Here is an 18,897-nt window from a genome sequence, read left to right on the forward strand (position 1 = left end):
AAAAAAAAAAAAAAAAAAAAAAAAAAAAAAAAAACCAAAAAAAAAAAACCCACCAAATTTGTTTATAAACTTGAAACATCAAAATGTTTGTGTTGAAGGCAGAAAGACACAAGATGTTTTAACAAAGGAAGTCCATCTGCTGGGTGGGTATCTGCCCTGACCACAGAAGTGTACACTGGTGGTGTTGATGCTTTGCAGAGAGAAACCTATTTGACACACTCTACACATTCAGATCTTAGTTAGTAGCAGAGAAGTTGCCTGCATCTTAATAAGTAAAGTCTGCTTGGAACGGTGATCTTGTCCCTACATGCATATTTGAATGCAGATAATGAGCACACACATGTGCACACACAATGCACAAATGAATTCAGGAATTTGTTCTAGATGCACGAACAGGGAAACCTGAGACAACAAAGCACCCCAGAGACAGTGCAGGAGAATATTTACAATCTCAGGAAGAGAAAGATTTCCCCAGCAGTACTAATAGAAGAAAATCTCAATAAAATTACTTTCCGTGTTAAAATGAAAAATCCTTGTCTATCAAGACAAGACATTCAAAGAGGAGAAACAGAAGCCAAAACTAGGAGATATTTGCAACCCACAAATGACAACAGGGTTGTTGTGGGCTGAATGACGTCCCCACGAGGAGAACCACAATTTCTAACTCTTAGTGCCACTGATAGAGACGTTTAAACAGTCCTTACAGTTGTGATGGAATTAAGATGAGGTCATTCTAGAATGGGTAGGGAGGTGGGGGTTATTCCACAGTGGGCATCCTTACAAGAAGATTTGGACATAAGACGAATGCTTTCTGCAGATGGTGGCAGGCTGGGGTGATGTAGTGTTATCTAAGACTGCTCAGGACAGCTGAGCCTGGAAGGAACAAAGGAAGACCCTCTCCTTACAGTCTCAACAGAAACACAGCTCTGGTGAAATCTGGTTTTGGATTTCTTGCTTCCAGGATGGTAAAAGTTGTGATTATTTGGGACAGACACCCTGAGAAAGCCAGCAGCCTCCAGGTCTGCAAGTGACCACTGCTTTTCTTTCTCTACTGGCCAGCTACATAGATGTGACGGGGCCTGAGGTACACAGAGTAGGTGGTGTTTTCAAGCTGTCCTGTGTCAGGGACAGCTGGATGCAGAACTTCCCAGTACAAGAAAGTAGAGAGGAAGGCTGGGCAGGGGATGAGGGAGGAATGGCTGTAAGAGGGAAGCAGCATCTTCATACACACCTTCCCCATCTCAGGCAGGGCATTTAGGACCCAGGTCCCTTTGACGTGTGTTACACGGGTGACCTTGTGCCTGGCCGAGCCTTTATGGAAATCAAGCAGTGTGCAGTGTCAACAAAGAACTTCCTTTTGGGGTGGTCCTAAGGAGGGAGCTGGCTCAAGGGGAACCTTATGCTCTGGGGGCAGCCCGCTGGGCATCATGATAGAGATGGACCAGAAATGATAAAGAATACAAACGGCTGGCCAGGTAATACACAGAGGCAAAAGAACCAGGGAAGAAAGCAGAGCCGAGGGAAGATGGCATCCCAAGCATTCAAGCCTCTACAACTGCTCCGCAAGAGGTCCCTGCCTCCGCAAGGGCTCCGCCTATGGTTGCCTGGGTGATGCAGCCGAGGGGGCTAGTTTACGTCATCTCGGGTTCCTATGGCAACGGAGGCAGGCCTCTAGCTCCCTGTCAAATGTCTAGCCCTCCGTCGCCAGGCAGAACATCACAAACCAAGAGTGGACAACTCTCCCCTCCTCTCGGCACACCAGAAGATTCCATTCTGGATTTTGGGATCCCCGCTGGGAAGATGACAGGGACCATAAAGCTTTAGAATTGGAAAGGCTTTCCAATACCATCCACCGGTCCTTCCCTCTATCCTACTCTGTCGTTTTGTCTCCCGAGTGTTTGTTCTTCATTCTCAGCGCTCTCCGGGGGGCGGGGTGGGGCGGGGCGGGGTATCTCTGGTCACGTTCTGGGGCAGTGCACCAGCAAGATGCTAACGGACAGATGATGGAGGGTGCGAATTTTTATTTGAAAGCCCGTAAAAGCTGGGCTAGAGGTCACAGACTCACTTTCATACGGACCCTTTCATGCTGCGTCACACAGAAGTGCACATTGGTGGGGGCTCGTTCTCTCCTCTCACGGCATTGCCGCAGTGCCCACCCTGGTCTGCTTGCACCGAAGCCCTTTAGGTAGTGGTGGTTTGCCTCCAGTTTGAACAGCTGTTGTTCTGTAGGGCCCAAGCAAAGAGGGACAGAGAGGAGGGGCACGGCTGCTTGTGGCTCCCCACACTCACCAGCCACCTGTGGCCCAGCATCGGAGCCCGCGGCAGGTGGTTTGAGACAAGTGGCTGTTATACCTTTTACAATCCTTGAACCTTCACTCAGCGACCCCCATCATGCCCTCCCATGCGCAGGCAGCTGCACGCACCATTCAATGTTCTGGGCAACACCCCTTCTGCTGACTCCTTTCTCTCCATCCAGCTGTTTCCTTTTTTAGCACCCCACCCCTCCCAGCAGTCAGACCCAAATAGGAGCTGACATTTTTGCCCCTGGGCCACCTTGGAGATACACAGCTCCCACTGGCTCTCCCAGACCTGCAGAGGTGGAGCCAGCCCACAGGGAGGGGGTCTGCAGTCACTGTGAATTGAGAGAGCTGAGGTCCTGCTGTCCCGCCGCCCATGCTACCCTACTATGCCCAGGATAGGGATTTCCAGCTTCATATGGGATTTGTGCAGGCTGAGAAGCCATTATTCTTCATAATGTCCAGGCTCCCACTGGCCTGTAGGGGTTTCTCGACATACCTTGAGGTCTAGGGACCATTCCATCCACCTCAAGTCAGCAGAACTGCTGCTCCCGACTATCCCGAGAGGTCTAATGACCACCCTCCACTGGAGCCAGCAGGGCCAGCCTGACTTCTAGTGGAGACCACAGGAAGGAGATGGCTGTGCTCCACCGCTCTGGCAGACATCGGATCAACAAAATCACTCCCATAGAGTCTCAACCCCTACACCCATATTCTTGTACGTACATCCCACAGGCGCACATTCAAACACACTTGCACCCGCCCCCTTCCTCGCACCTCACACATTCCTGCACCCTTGCACACCCACGCACACATGCTGGCCCCCTCGTCCCCATTCCAAAAGGAGAAACGTGGAAATGGCTCACAGGCAGTTGCTGCAGGACGCAGTCGCGGGAGGACAGGGATGCGGTGTGGATGCGGAGGATGCAGTTCCAGACGCTTCACCACCAGGCGGGGCGGGCTAGGGGCTGAAGCCTGAGAGCGAGGCTGTGGTTGCCATGGAGATGCAGGCTGGAGGAGGGACCACTGTGGCTCAGGTGGCCTCACACCCCCTCCCACAGCAGACCTCTGCATTGCCTCTGATCACAGTCACACATCTGACACTTGCACTCACACACCCGGGACATACATCTCACATACTTGATACATACTTCCCCCTCCCTATCTTACATATTGCTAAGACACACTTCACACACAATTTGCACCCCTGACACACACGGCATGCCAAGTCATACATCACACTGGCTCTTACATCTCACATCACTTCATTGCAGGGGGCAAACGGAGACCAGAGGAGCCCTGGGTGCTTTAACTCCTGGGGTTAAGGGAGAGCCTGATGCTTCCCCTGACATCTCATAATAGAAGCTGGGGTCAGGACAGCTGTGGTTGGCCTCTCACCTAGAGGGTGCTCCTCTAGACGTCAGTGTCTGAATTTCTGGGCTGGAAGCTTTCCTAAGACTGGCCTTGTCTTGCTTGGTCACTGTTGTCTGCGTAATAGCAATATGCAGAAGGCACTGGACAGATGTTTGGTTGAGAGTATGCCTCGCTTCACACAGGGCATCTCTAGTGGATGTGCTCCTCCTGGTCTCACACTCAGGAATGCTGGCGAACGGCAGTACTCTGTATCCACAGCTTCTCTAGCTTGCTGTTGACTGGAATCCCGTAGCTGTCATGAATCATGGCCTGTCCACAGGCAGGCGTCTGGATTGTTCTCCTTTGTGTCTGTTGCTTGAAATGTAACAAAATTCCCGACCAAGTCTTTGTTAGACACTGCTTTTATTGCTCTTGGGTAGATGCTGAAAAGCGCAATGGTGGTGAGCTGTCAATATGGGTGCTGGGGACTGAACTCTGGCCCAATCCGAGAGCATCAGGTGTTCTTAATAATGGTGCCATTTTTCCAAGACCAACATTTAACTTTTAAAGACAATGCTAAATTGTTTTCCCCAAAGTGCCTGTACTATTTTACGTTCCCATTATTGGTTCTTTATATCCATCAACATTTGTTATTGTCTCATTATCGACAACGGCATCAGCCTACCAGTCTGTCATAACAAGCTGCCACAGACAATTAGTCTTACTATTTCTGGAGGCCAAAGCTCTGAGATCAAGGTGCTGGTGAAGGTCCTGCTGATAGCCTGCTCCCTTACTTCTGTAGAGAGTGCCAGTGTCCTAATCCATTCTTAAAGAACACCGATCATACTGTTTTAGCCTCCTCTTCTTCTTCCTCTTCTTATCTTCTGTTCCTCTTTCCCTTCCCTTTTCCTTGCTCTTCTTGTGACAGCATTGGCTTTGAATTCTCTGTGTAGCTTAGAATGGCGATGAATCCTTGATCCTCTTGACTCTACCCCTTGAGTGCTGGGATTACAGGTGTACACCACTATAGCCATTTATGTGGTCCTCAGAATGGAATTCAAGGCTCTCTGCATGTTTGGCAAGCATTCTATCAATTAGTCAGGGCTCTCTAATAGAACAGAACTGATTGAATTTATACACACACACACACACACACACACACATATATATATATATATATATATATATATATATATAATGTATGTATATATATATATATATGGGATTTATTAGATTGGCTTAGAGGACGTGGTTTGAGTAGTCCAACAATGAGTGGCTCAAAATGGAGGCTGAGAATCCAGTAATTTTTCAATCCATGAGGACAGATGTTTCAGCAGTTCCAAGCTGGTTCTGGAGGCCTGGAGGATTCCTGGAGAGCTGCTGATACCCGGACTATGTCAGAATCCAGAAGTTGGTTCTGATGCCAAAGCCACAGGATGGACGAGTTTGCCAGGGAGAGTGAGGGCAAACAGGCAAACAGCAGCTTCTTCCTTCCATGTACTCTTTTTTTTTTTTTTTTTTTTTTTTTTTTTTTTTTTTTTTTTTTAAAGATTTATTTATTTATTATATATGAATACACTGTAGCTGTCTTCAGACACACCAGAAGAGGGCATCAGATCTCATTACAGATGGTTGTGAGCCACCATGTGGTTGCTGGGATTTGAACTCAGGACCTCTGGAAGTGCAGTCAGTGCTCTTAACCACTGAGCCATCTCTCCAGCCCCCCTTCCATGTACTCTTATCTGGACTGCCACCAGGGTTTTTCTTCTTGCATTCAGCAGCTTGGGTTTTAATCAATCCCAGATACAGTCAAGTGGAGAACCAGGATCATCCATCACAATCCTTAACCCTTTACAGCCTTTTAAAAAGATCCTGTCTGCAAATACATTCATTCTAAATGATTAGAACGTCAATGTGAGACTTTAAAGGAGACCACTCAGCCAGTAGCAATATCCCAGCAATGCCTGGTGGACTCTGCAGTTTACAGCCTCATTACTCTAGTTACTGAAACCTGGCATCTTCTCTTGGGGCCAGTGGTTCTTTGCATGTCTTCTTTAGTGAAAGATAAATTCAGATGTTCTAAATATTTTTTAATCAGGTTGTTTGTCTTCTTGTTTACTAAGTTTTTTAGAGGTTTTTTTTTTTTGATAGAACAGCTTTATTGAGCACTGTTAGGTTCTGCAAAAATCTAGAAGTAATACATTGTGCGCATGTGTGCCCCCCCTCACTCTGTCCAAGTTAACAGTAAGTAGGAGCATAATAGCAATATTTAAATTTGTTAATTTTTTCATGATATGAGGTTAGTAACATTTCAAAGGCAGGCATGTCTGGTGTTAGGGTAGATTTCTCGAACTGGCAAAAATTTTCTGAACCTTCAGAGTGCCTTGCAGGGCCATAGTCTTTGACCAAAACCCTCTGTCAGGGAAGGTGTCCTCAGGGCCTCCAGAGCTGGGCTCAGTTCCATCCACTCAGCTGTGAAAGCATTGCCCAGTTCTTAGCCCACAAGGAAGTCTGTTAAGAGATCATAGAAGGTCCAGTCCGGGCGAGCTCTGTTGAGTGTGTATCTTAGTAACCTTCAATTTCAGATTTGTCCAAGCTTGAAAGACTAGCAGTTAGACAGACTCTCTGCTAGACAGACAGACAGGGAGAGGGGCCATGGCTGACTTCTTCTTCACTCTCCTGACCTAAGACAAAAACCCATCAGTTTAAAATTTGTGGGCTTTTTCTTCCTCCAGCAGGGAGCCTGCTGGTGAACTGGCTCAACAAATTCAAGGTCCCAGGACACGGATATGTTTACATAACTGCTAGGGCCAATCAACCACCCTATCTTTCTTCAAACTGACCAACCTTAAATTAGGGGAAGAAGACCCTTCAGAGACTTTAAAAATCCCAGCCCTAGAGAAGACATTGGCTCTTTTGGCATCCAGAGCACACCTCTAGTTTGCAGAGAGTCTTGTTCTCTGCATGTGTGTCTCCTCACTCCAGTAAACTCTTTCCTCAACTGCTCTGTCTGTTTTTGTCTATGATGGTTGAGGTTTTCTAGCACTACCTGTTGTGCTCCAGATTTTTCCTGCCTTTTAATTCTTTAACTGACATAAAAAATGAACCTGGTCCAGACCCCTAGACTTACCAACAGTGACAGTCAGTACAACAGTCTTCCTGCCCTCTCTCTTTACTACTAACACCGTAAATTAGGAGTTGTCCTTTGACCAGGCTCTTTGCTTCAATCTTTCGTCCTGGTGAGGGAGGGCTTCCTGACCATCAGTTGTTAGTGGGATGTTGTGATGAGTGCTGAAAGCGAGGGTGATTCGTTTCCCCATCAACTGTCTTAATTTTGTTTCTGTCTTACTCAATTCCAGCTTTTTGCTTCCAGCATCTTGACAGGGAATTCAAGCTTCTGGATTTTCCTTTCCTCATTTCATGAGCTAGGAATTCATCAAAAAGCCTTGTGTCTTTTCCATTTGTGGATAAATATGCTTTGCTTACAGCAACAATTTGATCCCTCCCAAAGTTACATTATTAAGAGACTAAAGATAAACATACTTTGGGGGTATAATTCTATCTCCCTTCTGCCTATGTAGCCCAGGCTTTGTCACTTGTTATTCTCCTGGCCTAGCCTCCTGAGTGCTCGGATTACGTGTATTCTCCACCACACCCTGTTCTTTTCTTTCTTCCTCCCCCTCCCCCTCCCATCCCTTCTCCTCCCTTCCCCTCCCCACCTTCCCTTCCCTTCCCCTCCCCACCTTCCCTTCCCTTTCCTTCTCTCCCCCCTCCTTCTCTTCCTCCCTTCCTTCCTATCCTTCTTAAACTGGAGTTTCTGGGAGTTACAGGTGGATGTTTGCTGCACAGGATGGAGACAGAATCCAGGTCCTCTGCAATAGTTGTTGCCCAGGGCCATGCAGGAGGAACAAAAAATGGCTTTAGAACTCATGGAATGCCACTTATTGGTTAGCACAGTCAGGATGGGTTTACCTCAGGCAGACATGGCCCCTGAGGACTATGACTATGTGTCCTGAGGACGTCATGTTGTTAGGGAGGTTTGCTCTGCTTGTTAAACCCTTCACATTCTTCTTAATCTAAGAACTGTATGAAAACTCTAAGGAGCTTCCAGTCTCTCACTGGACAGTATCTCTGGCACTCACAGAATAGTGCTTGATCTCTTTCAGGTATTGTTCCTGGAGCAAGTTAGTGATTTATCCACCACCCTAGGAAAGAACTTAGAGATGTAGACTGTCAGCAGTGACCACCACCCTTAGAAAGCATTTGGACAAATAAAGTTATTAGTGAAGCTAGGTTAAGATGTTTTTGCTAGTGGCTCTGATGTAGAAAATCTTAGGGAACAATTTGAAGTTCAGAAAACCACTCTCTTAATATTTAAGCTAGAGATTTTTTAAGGTCAGGGAACAAGAACAATGGCAGCACTGGCTGACGTGACTCTCACCGAGGCTAGACAGGCGATGATTGATTTCTTGTACCTACGTTTGCCCTCAGCTTCCTTATTGATTTCATAAAAATTGTTGATGAGTAATTGTTGATGAGAATCATACACTGAGGAATTAAAATAGGTATGACTGCTTACTTTTTATACAAAAGTTTAGATTTATGATTCCTTTAAGATTCTTATAAGATTACTTTTTAAGATAAATAATAAAATATTTGATTCTGTCTTTGTAATCACAAGTTGCTGCCTTCCAGTAAGAGAAACTGGCTGAGAAAACTACCTTGCTTGCACATACTTTGTTAATCTATAACACATTGTTTAGTTATGAGTGTACATGGGTTCTTGGGAATAATTTGTTTTCTTACCTGCACTATGCAATTTTATTTCTTGTAAAAATATTGGGGAACATTTTGTTTTTTTCATTGTCATTCACTAGAAGAAAAATAGAATATAATCATGTTGTAATTCAATACTGCTTGAAACATTTTGCTGGGATATGAAAGCTATGGAAGAAAAAATAAAGTGTGTTAGAGCTCCATTCACCAACTGTGTGTACATATGTACATGTATATATATGATTGTGTATGTGTATATATGTGTGAAATGCTTGGAGTCTTCTTGTTGGAGCTTTGCTCCATCCATTCAATGTGTGAATGTATATATGTCTATCTGTCTGTCTGTCTGTAGGTACTTATATACATATGCGTGTATTTGTATGTGTAAAGTTATTGGAGACTGCTTTTGCTTCACCCCCCCCCACCCCCACCCCATGTGTGTGAATTTTCTCTCTTCCTTTTCTTTCTCGCTGGTCCCTAAGAGCTTAAAGAGTTCTGAGTTTCTCACTGGTCACGGAGTGCCAGGTCCAATCAAGCTTTGTTCCCTCAGAGAGGAGTGTGCTGAGTGGTTTCTCTAATTGCTGGTTGCCAGCAGCAGCAGATCCTGTCAGTTGTTGTCAGCTCTGACCCCCATCAGCTGCCATCAGCACTGACCAGATCACTGATTCACTGACACCACACCTTGATGCCTGCCTCTGTTTACCCCGTGGATGTCAAAGCTGGTCTTTGACATTTTTTTACAAGTTGTGTATCCTCTTAACTGCTAAGCTCTATCTCCACTCCACCCCCATATTAAGCATGAATGGATACCAGATTTTGTCAAATGCTTTTTTTTTTGTCTATTAAAATAAGTACATGCTCTTTGTCCTTCATTTATAGCTTAGAAGATTAAATACTAGACCAACTTTACATTCTTGGGATCATTTCTTGTGTACTTTACTTGATAATATTTTATTTGTCTGCAGTTTTCCTGACTGCAGTGTCAAAGCATCTTTGTTATTTCTCTAACACTGTTACAAAGCACCATGACAAAGGCAACTTATAAAAATGTCCAATTTGGAGCTTACGGTTTCAAAGGGTTAGAGTCCATGTCAATCATAGTGGGGAGAAGGGCAGGTCTTAGTGTAGAACTGGCAGGTGGGAGATCAAAAGTCTCCCGGGGCTCAGTCTGTGCTCACTGCTCATGCTACCTGGTGGGCAGGCGTGGCTTATGGCCCAGTGATTGCTGGTCCCTGACCTCTGGTCAGACACACCCATGTAGGAAAGATAAAACCCTAAGCAGCCAGGGTTGGGAGGAAGAGGACCAGGCACCTGGACCCTGGGATCTGCAGCTTCTCCATTTGCCTAGAGCACCGAAAAGGAGCCCCAGTCATGAAGAGGTGATGCCATGGCCTCTGGGCCCTAACTTTTCTATCCATAAAAGCTGGCAGCTGGGTACATTGACCAAAGTGGGCCTGGCTGTGTGGTTAGGGTCACACTGGGTCTGAGTCTAGGAGCTCTGGCTTAGAGAGAGAGACCCTGAGAGTTTCTCCATCTGAACCAGAAGCCTAATTCCAGGGGAGAGTCTTAGGGAAAGAGTGGGTGGAAGAAAGAGAGGGAGGAAGGGAGGGAAGTAAGAAGGGATGAAGGATGAGAGGGAGGAAGGGAAGGAAGAAGGGAGGGAGGGAGGGAGGGAGGGAGGGAGGGAGGGAGGGAAAGTTCTCTTTTCTGCAAAACACTCACTTTCAGATCTGCAATTCAGGGTTTACCTCCAAGAGCAGCTCAAGTGGCCTCCAGATACGCATGAGGGTGGTTTGACCCATGGGGTCCCTGAGCCAGTGGAAAATTAGATCCTAAATCTCCCCTGGGAAGAAGCAACATTCCAGGCTATGATGTCCCAAAAGAAAAGGGACAGTGGCAGGGTAAGGGAGGCACGGGAATATGTAGCAGGCCTTTGAGGACCGGCAGGGTAGAGGCAGTGCAGGAATCAGGGAACCTGAGAGTTGGTCACCCAGGAGCTAGGGTTTGATTCTCAGAGAGGCCTAGGTCCCCTGCATGACCTTAGTCATCATGGAGGTAGATGGGGGGGCAATACAAAGGCTAGGATGAGAGTTTCCATGTTCATTTCTCTTCCCAGCACACAATAGGCCTCTGCCTAGTGGTCCTGAGGTGAGGCAGGGCTACTCAAGCCTATGTAGCCAGATCCCCATCTGCTGTCCTTTGATCCCTATCCCAAAGGGCTGAATCATAGAGAAGAGAGATTTCTTTGAGGTCTCATTCTGTATACACACACACACACACACACACAGACACACACACACACACAGACACACACACATACACACACACACACAATGTATATACATGCATACCATATACCAACAAATACACACATACTTCACACACATGCACATCTCTTCACAACCATATGTTCAGCATTTCTTCTGTCTGCATGATGGGGCTGGGGCTACTGGCCACCTGAGGGTCCACTGGAAGTTACTCCCAATACCATGGATCATGGCCTCAAGAGTGCATGGCGGTGTGCTAGGGCCTCCATCCATCCCCTCCATCGATGTTTTCAGGCATATGTATATGTGCAAGCTCACATGTGTGTCCTTAGGTAGCCTCTGGAATCCTCAGCACTGCCAGTGTCCTGTCATCGTAGGGCATGAGGTGTCTTGGCCACAGATGGAGAACTTGTCATCGAGACATAGAGCAGGAGTGTCCTGAACATCTTGCTTGCTTATCCTGCCTGCAGGTCCTTTTCTGTAAGACCAGAGTCGAGATCTTCCAATGGATCAGGAGAGACATCTCTTGGTCTCTCTGTCTATGACACACACAGGCTACCTGCTCTGGTAGGTCTGGAGCTAAGGTGATCCCTCACCGCTTCACATTCCCTTTCTGGTCCCCTAGGTTTCTCCTGGCCACCTGTTTGGTGGCTGCACTGCTGTGGGAGGCAGGTGCAATCCCAGCACACCAGGTATGCAAGGGCCCCTCTACTTCACCCCATTCATGGCTGCCAACCTCTGCCCTAGTTAGCAGGGAATACCAGAAAGGACTTCTGTCTCTCCACACCCTAAGCTAGCAAGGAGAAGGGAGTCAAGGCAGGGATGTGTGATGGATGTGGTAGCAGCTCCATGTGAACACTGAGGAGGGACCTCAGGAAGAAAAGGGTCTGAGCCCTTCTGGGGTCTACTGGGAAAATCTCCAAGGCACCGAGGTTACCAGATGAGGATATGGGCTTCGACAACATCCAGGCGACCCAAAGGACATGGGTCTCCTTCACACCTATGTAACCACATAGGGATGTGAGCCTCCGTGACACCTGCAAGACCCCAGGATGGGGGAACATGGTCCTTCATGGTGTTCGGGTGGCCCCAGGATAAGAGGATATGGGTCATGACACAGGTGATTATGGCTGAGGACGTGGAAGTCTAAAATACCTCAGAAGACCCTGTGTGAGGTGGGTCCTCTCCGTACTGTGTAGACTCACTCAGGGCATGATTTATAGACTGGAAACAGTTACCCTGGCTGAAAATGCACTGAGCTTGCCCTGGGCCAAGTCCACTCACTCTGCACACGTGGCAGAAAAAAGAAGATGAGGGAGGCCCACCTTCCATAGCCACCCACAGCTTCTTGGAGCTGGGCACTTCCCCAGGGTCACCCTGTGCCTCACATCCTTCTTGGTACTTTGTCTTCATTAAGGTATTAAGTTCAGAGGAGCTGACTACCTTCTGGGCCACTAGCCAGGATGGGGAGGGGCGAGCACAGCTTTAATTAGTGCAAAACACTGGGGTGGAGTAAGGGTGCAGAGTCCAAAGTGAGCCCTGGGTACCAGCTGAAGAGCTCTATTTTCTCCTAAGCTGGCTGGGTGTTTGGGAAGGCTGGCAATTTGGGAACAGGCTGGTGTCCTAAATCCTCTATCTGCAATTCTTATATCCATAATAATCCTCATCTCCTAGAGTTAAACACAGGTTGCACTGAAGTCCTACCTGTAGATGGGTCTTAGAGTAGCCTCTCCCTGGTGTCCTCCAACCTTGGGTCACTAACTAGCAAAATCCTCACCTGGTCTCTCTAGGTCTCTGTCAAGACCAAAGGCAAACATGTGTTCCCTGAACAGGAAACAGAGAAGTAAGTGTCCCAGAAAGCAAGTGTGGGCTGATGCACTGGGGGAACTGGAGAACATGGCTGTTCAGAAGCTTCTAGGAGAAGTGATACTCAAACCCAACAGGCATCCCTCCTTGGGGGTTTCCTCCCAGGAGCAGGCACTAGGGACCCCTGGCCATCTCCCAGACTCACTTCTCCCTGCAGCCTCCAATGGGCTTTGTTTTAGAACAGCATATTGCATGCCTCCCTTACCCTTGAGGATGCTGCTCAGGGAAGGCTCTGACCTTCTTGGGCCCCATCCCTGCACTTAGTACAGTAGAGATGCTAGGAGCACAGAGCCATGAACTTGACCCAGGCCTTACTGGGCAGTTGATAAAGTGGGTGGGTGTGAAACAGCTTCCCAGGGCCAGCAGCTGCCTAGGGACAGGGAATGTCTTTGAAAGTGGGGCTGGTCATGTCTAACTCGCCTCACCTGAGTGTGAACCTTACCCTGCTCATGCTGGCAGGGCCTGGGGTACTGGAGCCATGGAGCCTCTTGAAAAGGACAACCAGCTGGGGGCACTGCTTCCTGTACCCAAGCAGAAGCTTGCAGCTGCTGAGGAAAAGCGCCCAGGTCAGAGTGGGATCAAGGCCACATCATGGGGGTCCATTCGGACAGAAGGCTAGTGGGAAGGATCTTGTGAGGGAGGCTATAGCTACTTCTGCCTTTCCACAGATGCCATGACCTGGGTGGAGACTGAGGACATCCTGAGCCGCTTTCGGAATCCTCTTCAGGGTCCAGAACAGGATCTTGACAGCATATACCATCCCATGTACGAGGATGTCCAGAATGAAGAAGTGCCCCAGTCTTGGCCCATCCTGTATCGTCAGGTGCTGCAGGGACCAGAGGAGGACCTTGACCACATCTCCCACTCTATGGAGGATTCTTGAGAGCCCTAACCACTTTCCCACTCTTGTCCTGAGGTCCAGGCTGTTGTGACCACTGACTCTCCCCAGCTAGAAAAAAAATAAACACCTGAAAATTGGTGGAAGGAATGAGTATCTTTAAGACCAATAATTTTGGGACACAGAAGCTGCATCTTGGAGGAAGAACTAAGCTGTCCTACCTATGGCTCATCAAAACCTTCCAATGGACAGGGCACAAGGTTTACCTGACCCTCAGCTCATGAACAATTCTCCTTGGGTCCATTTCTCCTCACATAGGGATGAAATGATAGATGTGTCAGCAGTCAGTGTAGGGACCAGTAAGCAGCATCAGCCTCAGAAGGGAAGCCCATCCTGGGACTTCCCACAGAAGAGTCTGAGGAAATGCTTGAAGAGGAGGGAGGTTGTGTGGGACATAGGTTGATGAGTGTGTAGGTGTACAGGTAAATGGTTTCACATGTGCACAGGTATACCTATGCATAGGTGCATAGTTAAAATGTGCAGACTCATAGGTACACACATGAACAGGTCCACAGTTACAATGATGTATACAGATGGTGTACATGTGTATGGTTACACTGTACATAGGTACAATGGTGGGCAGGCAAACAGCTTTCTGTGTACACAAGCATCGAGGTGTGTGGGTGTACACAGTGTATACATATGTGCATGGGTACATAGGCAGATAGGTACATCATCGGACAGGTGCTTAAAAGAGTGAGTCAGGATACATACTCTCTGTCCTAGTTTTCTGGGCAGTACCTGGATCTTTCTGGGGTGCCTGTCCTTCCACATGGCCTGGCTCACAAGGCCTAAGCATGTGTCATCTGAATTACCTTACATGTGGTATAGGTACTGGGGTGACTACTAATCCCACCTGTGCAGTGGAAGGCACTAAAGGGTCACAGAGGCACACATTTTCCAATCCTAGTAGCTCAGGCAGAACAGACAGCTTAACAGAGGCCACTAATGCTCCATCTCAGTGCACCCAAACCCCATGCAGCTATATAGGTTGTCTACTGGTCTCACACACCCTAGAACTCTGTGTATGTCTCTTGTCCCCACTCCTTCAAGGACATGAGTGGGAGAGTGAAGGCTCATATGCACCATGGCCTCTAAGCCCCACGAAGCAGGAAACCATGTTCTATCTTACAGATAAATCTGGGGTCTTCATATTACTTGAGCCCATTGCTCCCACACTGCTATGAACATTCACCAATGGTCTGTAGACAAGCACTGGAGATCCAGTCCAAGCACTCAGTAGGGGAACTGTTTCTTGCCTGCGTAGGTTCTCCTCCTCGGATCTTCTTATTTCTGTCTTTACCAAGCCTCAGGTGATTCTTTACCTCCTGGGACAACTGAGGAGTCAAAGCTGGGAGCAGCCAGGTTGCATCTGAGTTCCTGGGCCTAACATAGCTGTTCATGCATAGGTAGTGGGTGCTCAACCTACCAAACATCTGCATGGGATCCAGCCCACAGCCAGACCTCTCTGACCTTGAACTAGAGAGGATCGTATACCCTCCCTAGCAGCTGAGCAGTCATCTCTGAATGTCAGAGCCCTTCTATCTAAGATGTCCAGCCCAGCTCTGTCACTTGCCCTCTGGCTTGGAGTTCAGAGATTGGCCCTAGTCAAGAATCACTGTGTATTGCAATCCAAGTGGGTAATGCAGAAGCTCTTATCCCATACAGGCATCCAATGCAACCACCTCCAGCCCCCTGCTGTGTACCATACCCAACATCAACTACTAGCCTAGCCCTTGGCCTAGGCCTAGGCCAGGCCATAGCCACAGACCCAATCCAGCTCCCAGGTTCCTACCCAGGCCTAGCTCCTGCCTAGTTCCCAGTCCTCAAACCATCCCCATGCTTCATTCTCATGTGGATTTTCTAACTGAGGATTCATCAAGGATGGGTAGGGATGCTTATTTGAAAGCTAATGGCCTTCCTGAAACTCACCACAAGACAAGTTTATGAGTACAAAACATTTAGATTAAAGATTGACAATGACTGTTCTCCCTCCCTCATCAATTTCACAAGTCGTGGAAGGGGGAATTTGTCAGGGTCAGCAGAGTCTCTCAAGATCTGCCATCTTCTTGAACCCGAGGCTGATGTCCAGGTCTGGTTCCCGCCAAGGGAAGGTTTGCTGATTGGGTTCAGGCACAGTCAACTGTCAGCCTGGGGTGGTCTCTATGAGGGTCCGAGGTCAAGAGTTCCCTTCTTGAGGATGATGTTGCCATAGAGTGCTGTCTCCCTGCAAGAGGGTCAGGGTGCTGAGACGCCAACTTTGCCCTCAGAGAAAGCAGATCCCTTTCTGCTTCTATCCCTCCTGCTCAGCAATGTCCAGGGACTCTGCTGCCCAAATCCCTCCTGTCTTCACAGGCAAAGCAGAAGTGGCGGCGGTTCCCAGGGACCTGAATAAGTCACCTGGATGCAGCAGACACTCACCCAGTTGCAACAACAGCAAATGCCTTTTTTGCACGTTCATAAAATTCAAATCTCTCTATCTTCATCAGGGCTTTCTGGAAGACAAAAGGCAGTTGGAGGGACCTTGTCTGAAAGTCCTCTAGGTGGACTCCTGACTTGAGTCCCCCATCAGGAGATAGCCAGGAGGCAGCAGCAATGGAACCCTGGTCTTCTAGGCTCCAGTCCTCTGGTCCTCCTGATGTTGGGGTTTCAAGGAACCAGAGATAAGGGTCATCTTTTATATTCCTGCCTGAGCCTATGAAGGACAAGGTTCCTGCTGAGTATGGACTCAGCTCAGCAAGGTATCAGTGATTCTCAACCTTCCTGTCATGGTTTGAATATGCTTGGCTCCAGGAGTGGCACTATTTGGAGGTGTGGCCTTGTTGAAATAGGTGTGTCACTGTGGGCATGGGCTTTAAGACTCTCATCCTAGATCTCTGGAAGTCAGTCTTCCACTAGCAGCCTTCAGATGAAGATGTAGAACTCTCAGCTCTTCCTGCACCATGCCTGCCTGGATGCTGCCATGCTCCCACATTGGTGATAATGGACTGAACCCCTGAACCTGTAAGCCATCCTTAATTAAATATTGTTCTTATAAGTGTTGCCTTGGTCATGGTGTCTATTCACAGTAGTAAAACTCTAACTAAGACACTTCCTAATGTTGTGACTACTCTTTAATACCTTAGGCTGAGGTGACCCCTAACTGTATTATTTTCATTACTATTTTATAACTGTAATTTTATACTGTAACAAATTGCAACATAAATATGTTTTTTCATCTTTGGAGGTTGCGACCCACAGGTTGAGAACCATTGCTCTAGACCCTTTAAACTTCCTTGGAAGTCCTCTGTCTAGGACAAGAGTACTCAAGGGATGCTGCTCGTATCTAATGGCTCCTTTAGAAGGATAGGTGTGTCCCCTGCCAGGCAGGGATGCGCACTGTGTGACAGGCAGACCTTAGAAAAATGAGGTGGCAAAGAGCAAGACCTAGGGTGACGGACATTTGTAGGAGGTTACAGAAGACCCCATCCTGGAGACCACAATCCTCTGACTCAAATGCGACCAACTCCCAAGGCACATAGGTCAGGATTCTGGGAGGAAGAGGCTTGGGAAGAGAGGGAGGTGGCCACAGAGCTCAGACACACCTCTTCCCTGTCCACTCCCATGATTCACCCTTCCAGGGCCGAGCTGCCAGGAGACAGAGGGCCCCATGGTTGGAGCTGCACTCACCTTACAGTCAGCTTTGAGAAGAAGGGATTCATAATGGTCCCATATGGGGGTCTGCAGGCCCTTCTTCTTGTCACTGGGCACCAGGTCCATGACAGCAGCCTGGGGAGACAGGGGTCAGCTCTGTGGCCTCACACACCTCCCTGGCTCCACTGAGGAAGGAAGCCCTTTTGAGACATATAGCCATATGAAGTCTAGCAAAGAGGAAACTGAGGCCCAGATCAGCAACACAGCCTTTGGTCCTCACCGGGCTTTCCACATAGGTGTCCAGGGGCAGGAGCTTCAGCACAGCCTCCAGGAGCTGTGGGATGTTCAGGCCTAGGAAGGCAGAGCTGGGTTCAGGCTTCTGCTCTCAACATGACCTGTAACCTCCCACCTGTCTAAACCTTTTATTTTTGGACCTCAACATTTAAGCAACCAGCCAACAGGAATGAGGGGCCAGGACAGAGAGGCCACAGAACCAGGACTGTTCCCACCTCAGCCCTGTGGTGCTCACCGTCGGCTCGGATCTCTACAGGCCCGCACTGGCAGATGGAGGAGGTAGGGAAGTTCGCATCTGCAAGGACTGAAAAGTCAGAAAGGGGAAAGATGGGCTGGAATCAGTGCAGTTCTCCCTCCCTAATGGTCACCTCACATAACCATGCGTATGTCAAAGCCACACTTCCCTGTGCATTAGCACAGCCCACTGTCTGGGATGTCCACATGCCTGGCCAGTATATCACTCTCACTCCAGTTGGTGGATTAGATCGTGAGCCACCCCGTAATCACTTTCAAAAGATTAAGGAAAAAAGAAAGAAACTGTAAATGAAACCAGTGTCTGGGAGGAGTAACCAATCAATAGTTACACTCCAGCCTCAGTCTTGTCCCCGCCTTGCCCTAGGGCACCAGGCCAGGGTCAAGAAACCGGCAGACCTCGGGGTAGCCTGGGAGGCCACGTGGGAGGTCTGGGAATTACTCCCCGCTGCTGCTGAACTTGGAACCAGGTTTGCCCTTCTCGTTGTTCTATGGCCTGGTCCAATCGCAGGCCTCAGCTCAGCTCTTTCCTCAAGCAGCTGGATAGTTTCCTGCTCCGAAGGGCAAGGCGATTGCGGCAGTGTCCCCAGCCTTTCCTGAATCCTGCGGGTTAAGGACTCCTGCGTGGATCGCACCCCTGTCAGAGGGCCGCGCTGCCAGCTCTCTATGTGCTCACCAATCTCGTCTCCATGCCCCATCCGCGCAAGAGCGAACAACAGCTCCGGGGACAGCACCTTCGGGATACCCTTGAGCGCAACCATGGCTGCAGAATTGGTAGAGGGCGGGAGTTGCCAGCTGGGCGGTGCCACATGGATTGGGGCGGGGCTGGAGGAGAGGTGGGCCCAACAACTGGGTAACTAACTGTGTTAGGCCCTTGGCTCTGGGGTGAAATGCAAAACTCTGAGGCCAGGCAGATTGTGGGAAAGTTCAGAAAATAAGTCTGTGTGGGAAGCAGAAAAATGTTTGAGAAGCACTCACGAACACAGGTCAGGCACCACCTTGGCCCTAGGATCTCTGGTGCCCCAGTCTAGATGGCTTTGGTATGGCCACTGCTGTCCAGCTTGGTGGTAGTGATGGATAAAGTGTGGGAGGTAAGGGGAGCGCTTTCTGCTTCAGTGTGTGAGTGGTTTCAAGGGATTAGGACCAGTCCAAGAGGCAAGTCAGTATAGAGGCAAAAGCAAATCAAAACCCCAGATTTGTGCTGGGGCCAGAGACCAAATAGTTTTAAGTAGCTGAGAGCTTCACCAGGGGAGGTCTTTCT

The 18,897-nt window shown here is 48.5% G+C and overlaps 3 protein-coding genes across 5 annotated transcripts in view; 1 reads left to right on the top strand and 2 right to left on the bottom strand.

Annotated features, from left to right (window-relative positions):
- The window catches only part of Caly (calcyon neuron specific vesicular protein), a 13,483-nt gene extending 10,239 nt beyond the window's left edge, over positions 1–3,244 (bottom strand). Inside the window, exons 1-2 of one of the 3 annotated variants that reach the window (XM_028787177.1) lie at positions 2,797–3,003; positions 2,066–2,223 (exon numbers count right to left, since the gene is read on the bottom strand). The gene's annotated coding sequence lies outside the window, so the exon portion shown is untranslated. Of the gene's footprint in view, positions 1–2,065; positions 2,224–2,796; positions 3,004–3,163 lie in introns of those variants that run through there. The other 2 variants (XM_028787176.1, XM_028787178.1) reach the window with 2 other exon arrangements.
- A 6,494-nt stretch (positions 3,245–9,738) lies between these two features.
- Prap1 (proline rich acidic protein 1) lies at positions 9,739–13,544 on the top strand. The gene is made up of 5 exons (XM_028787128.1): positions 9,739–9,805; positions 11,319–11,385; positions 12,484–12,536; positions 13,019–13,125; positions 13,228–13,544. The coding sequence occupies exons 1-5, from the start codon at positions 9,798–9,800 to the stop codon at positions 13,440–13,442; spliced, it is 450 nt and encodes a 149-aa protein (XP_028642961.1). The 5' UTR covers positions 9,739–9,797; the 3' UTR covers positions 13,443–13,544.
- Positions 13,545–15,459: 1,915 nt separating this feature from the next.
- On the bottom strand, positions 15,460–18,407 carry Fuom (fucose mutarotase). Its single transcript, XM_028787174.1, has 6 exons — positions 18,313–18,407; positions 17,620–17,688; positions 17,371–17,441; positions 17,127–17,225; positions 15,879–15,952; positions 15,460–15,684 (listed from the first exon to the last, which is right to left on the bottom strand). The coding sequence occupies exons 1-6, from the start codon at positions 18,395–18,397 to the stop codon at positions 15,621–15,623; spliced, it is 462 nt and encodes a 153-aa protein (XP_028643007.1). The 5' UTR covers positions 18,398–18,407; the 3' UTR covers positions 15,460–15,620.
- Positions 18,408–18,897: the final 490 nt, after the last annotated feature.

Source organism: Grammomys surdaster, unplaced genomic scaffold, assembly GCF_004785775.1.
Source record: "Grammomys surdaster isolate TR1022 unplaced genomic scaffold, NIH_TR_1.0 125612, whole genome shotgun sequence".
NCBI lineage: Eukaryota > Metazoa > Chordata > Mammalia > Rodentia > Muridae > Grammomys > Grammomys surdaster.

Excerpts from the sequence above, each read along its gene's own strand:
- Prap1 (XM_028787128.1), top strand. Across the intron at positions 11,386-12,483 it reads GTGCAATCCCAGCACACCAG|GTCTCTGTCAAGACCAAAGG; the intron begins GTATGCAAGGGC and ends TGGTCTCTCTAG. Across the intron at positions 12,537-13,018 it reads CCTGAACAGGAAACAGAGAA|GGCCTGGGGTACTGGAGCCA; the intron begins GTAAGTGTCCCA and ends TCATGCTGGCAG.
- Fuom (XM_028787174.1), bottom strand. The coding sequence starts at position 18,397 with ATGGTTGCGCTCAAGGGTATCCCGAAGGTGCTGTCCCCGGAGCTGTTG. Across the intron at positions 17,442-17,619 it reads TGTAGAGATCCGAGCCGACG|GCCTGAACATCCCACAGCTC; the intron begins GTGAGCACCACA and ends CTGCCTTCCTAG. Across the intron at positions 17,226-17,370 it reads ACACCTATGTGGAAAGCCCG|GCTGCTGTCATGGACCTGGT; the intron begins GTGAGGACCAAA and ends CTGTCTCCCCAG.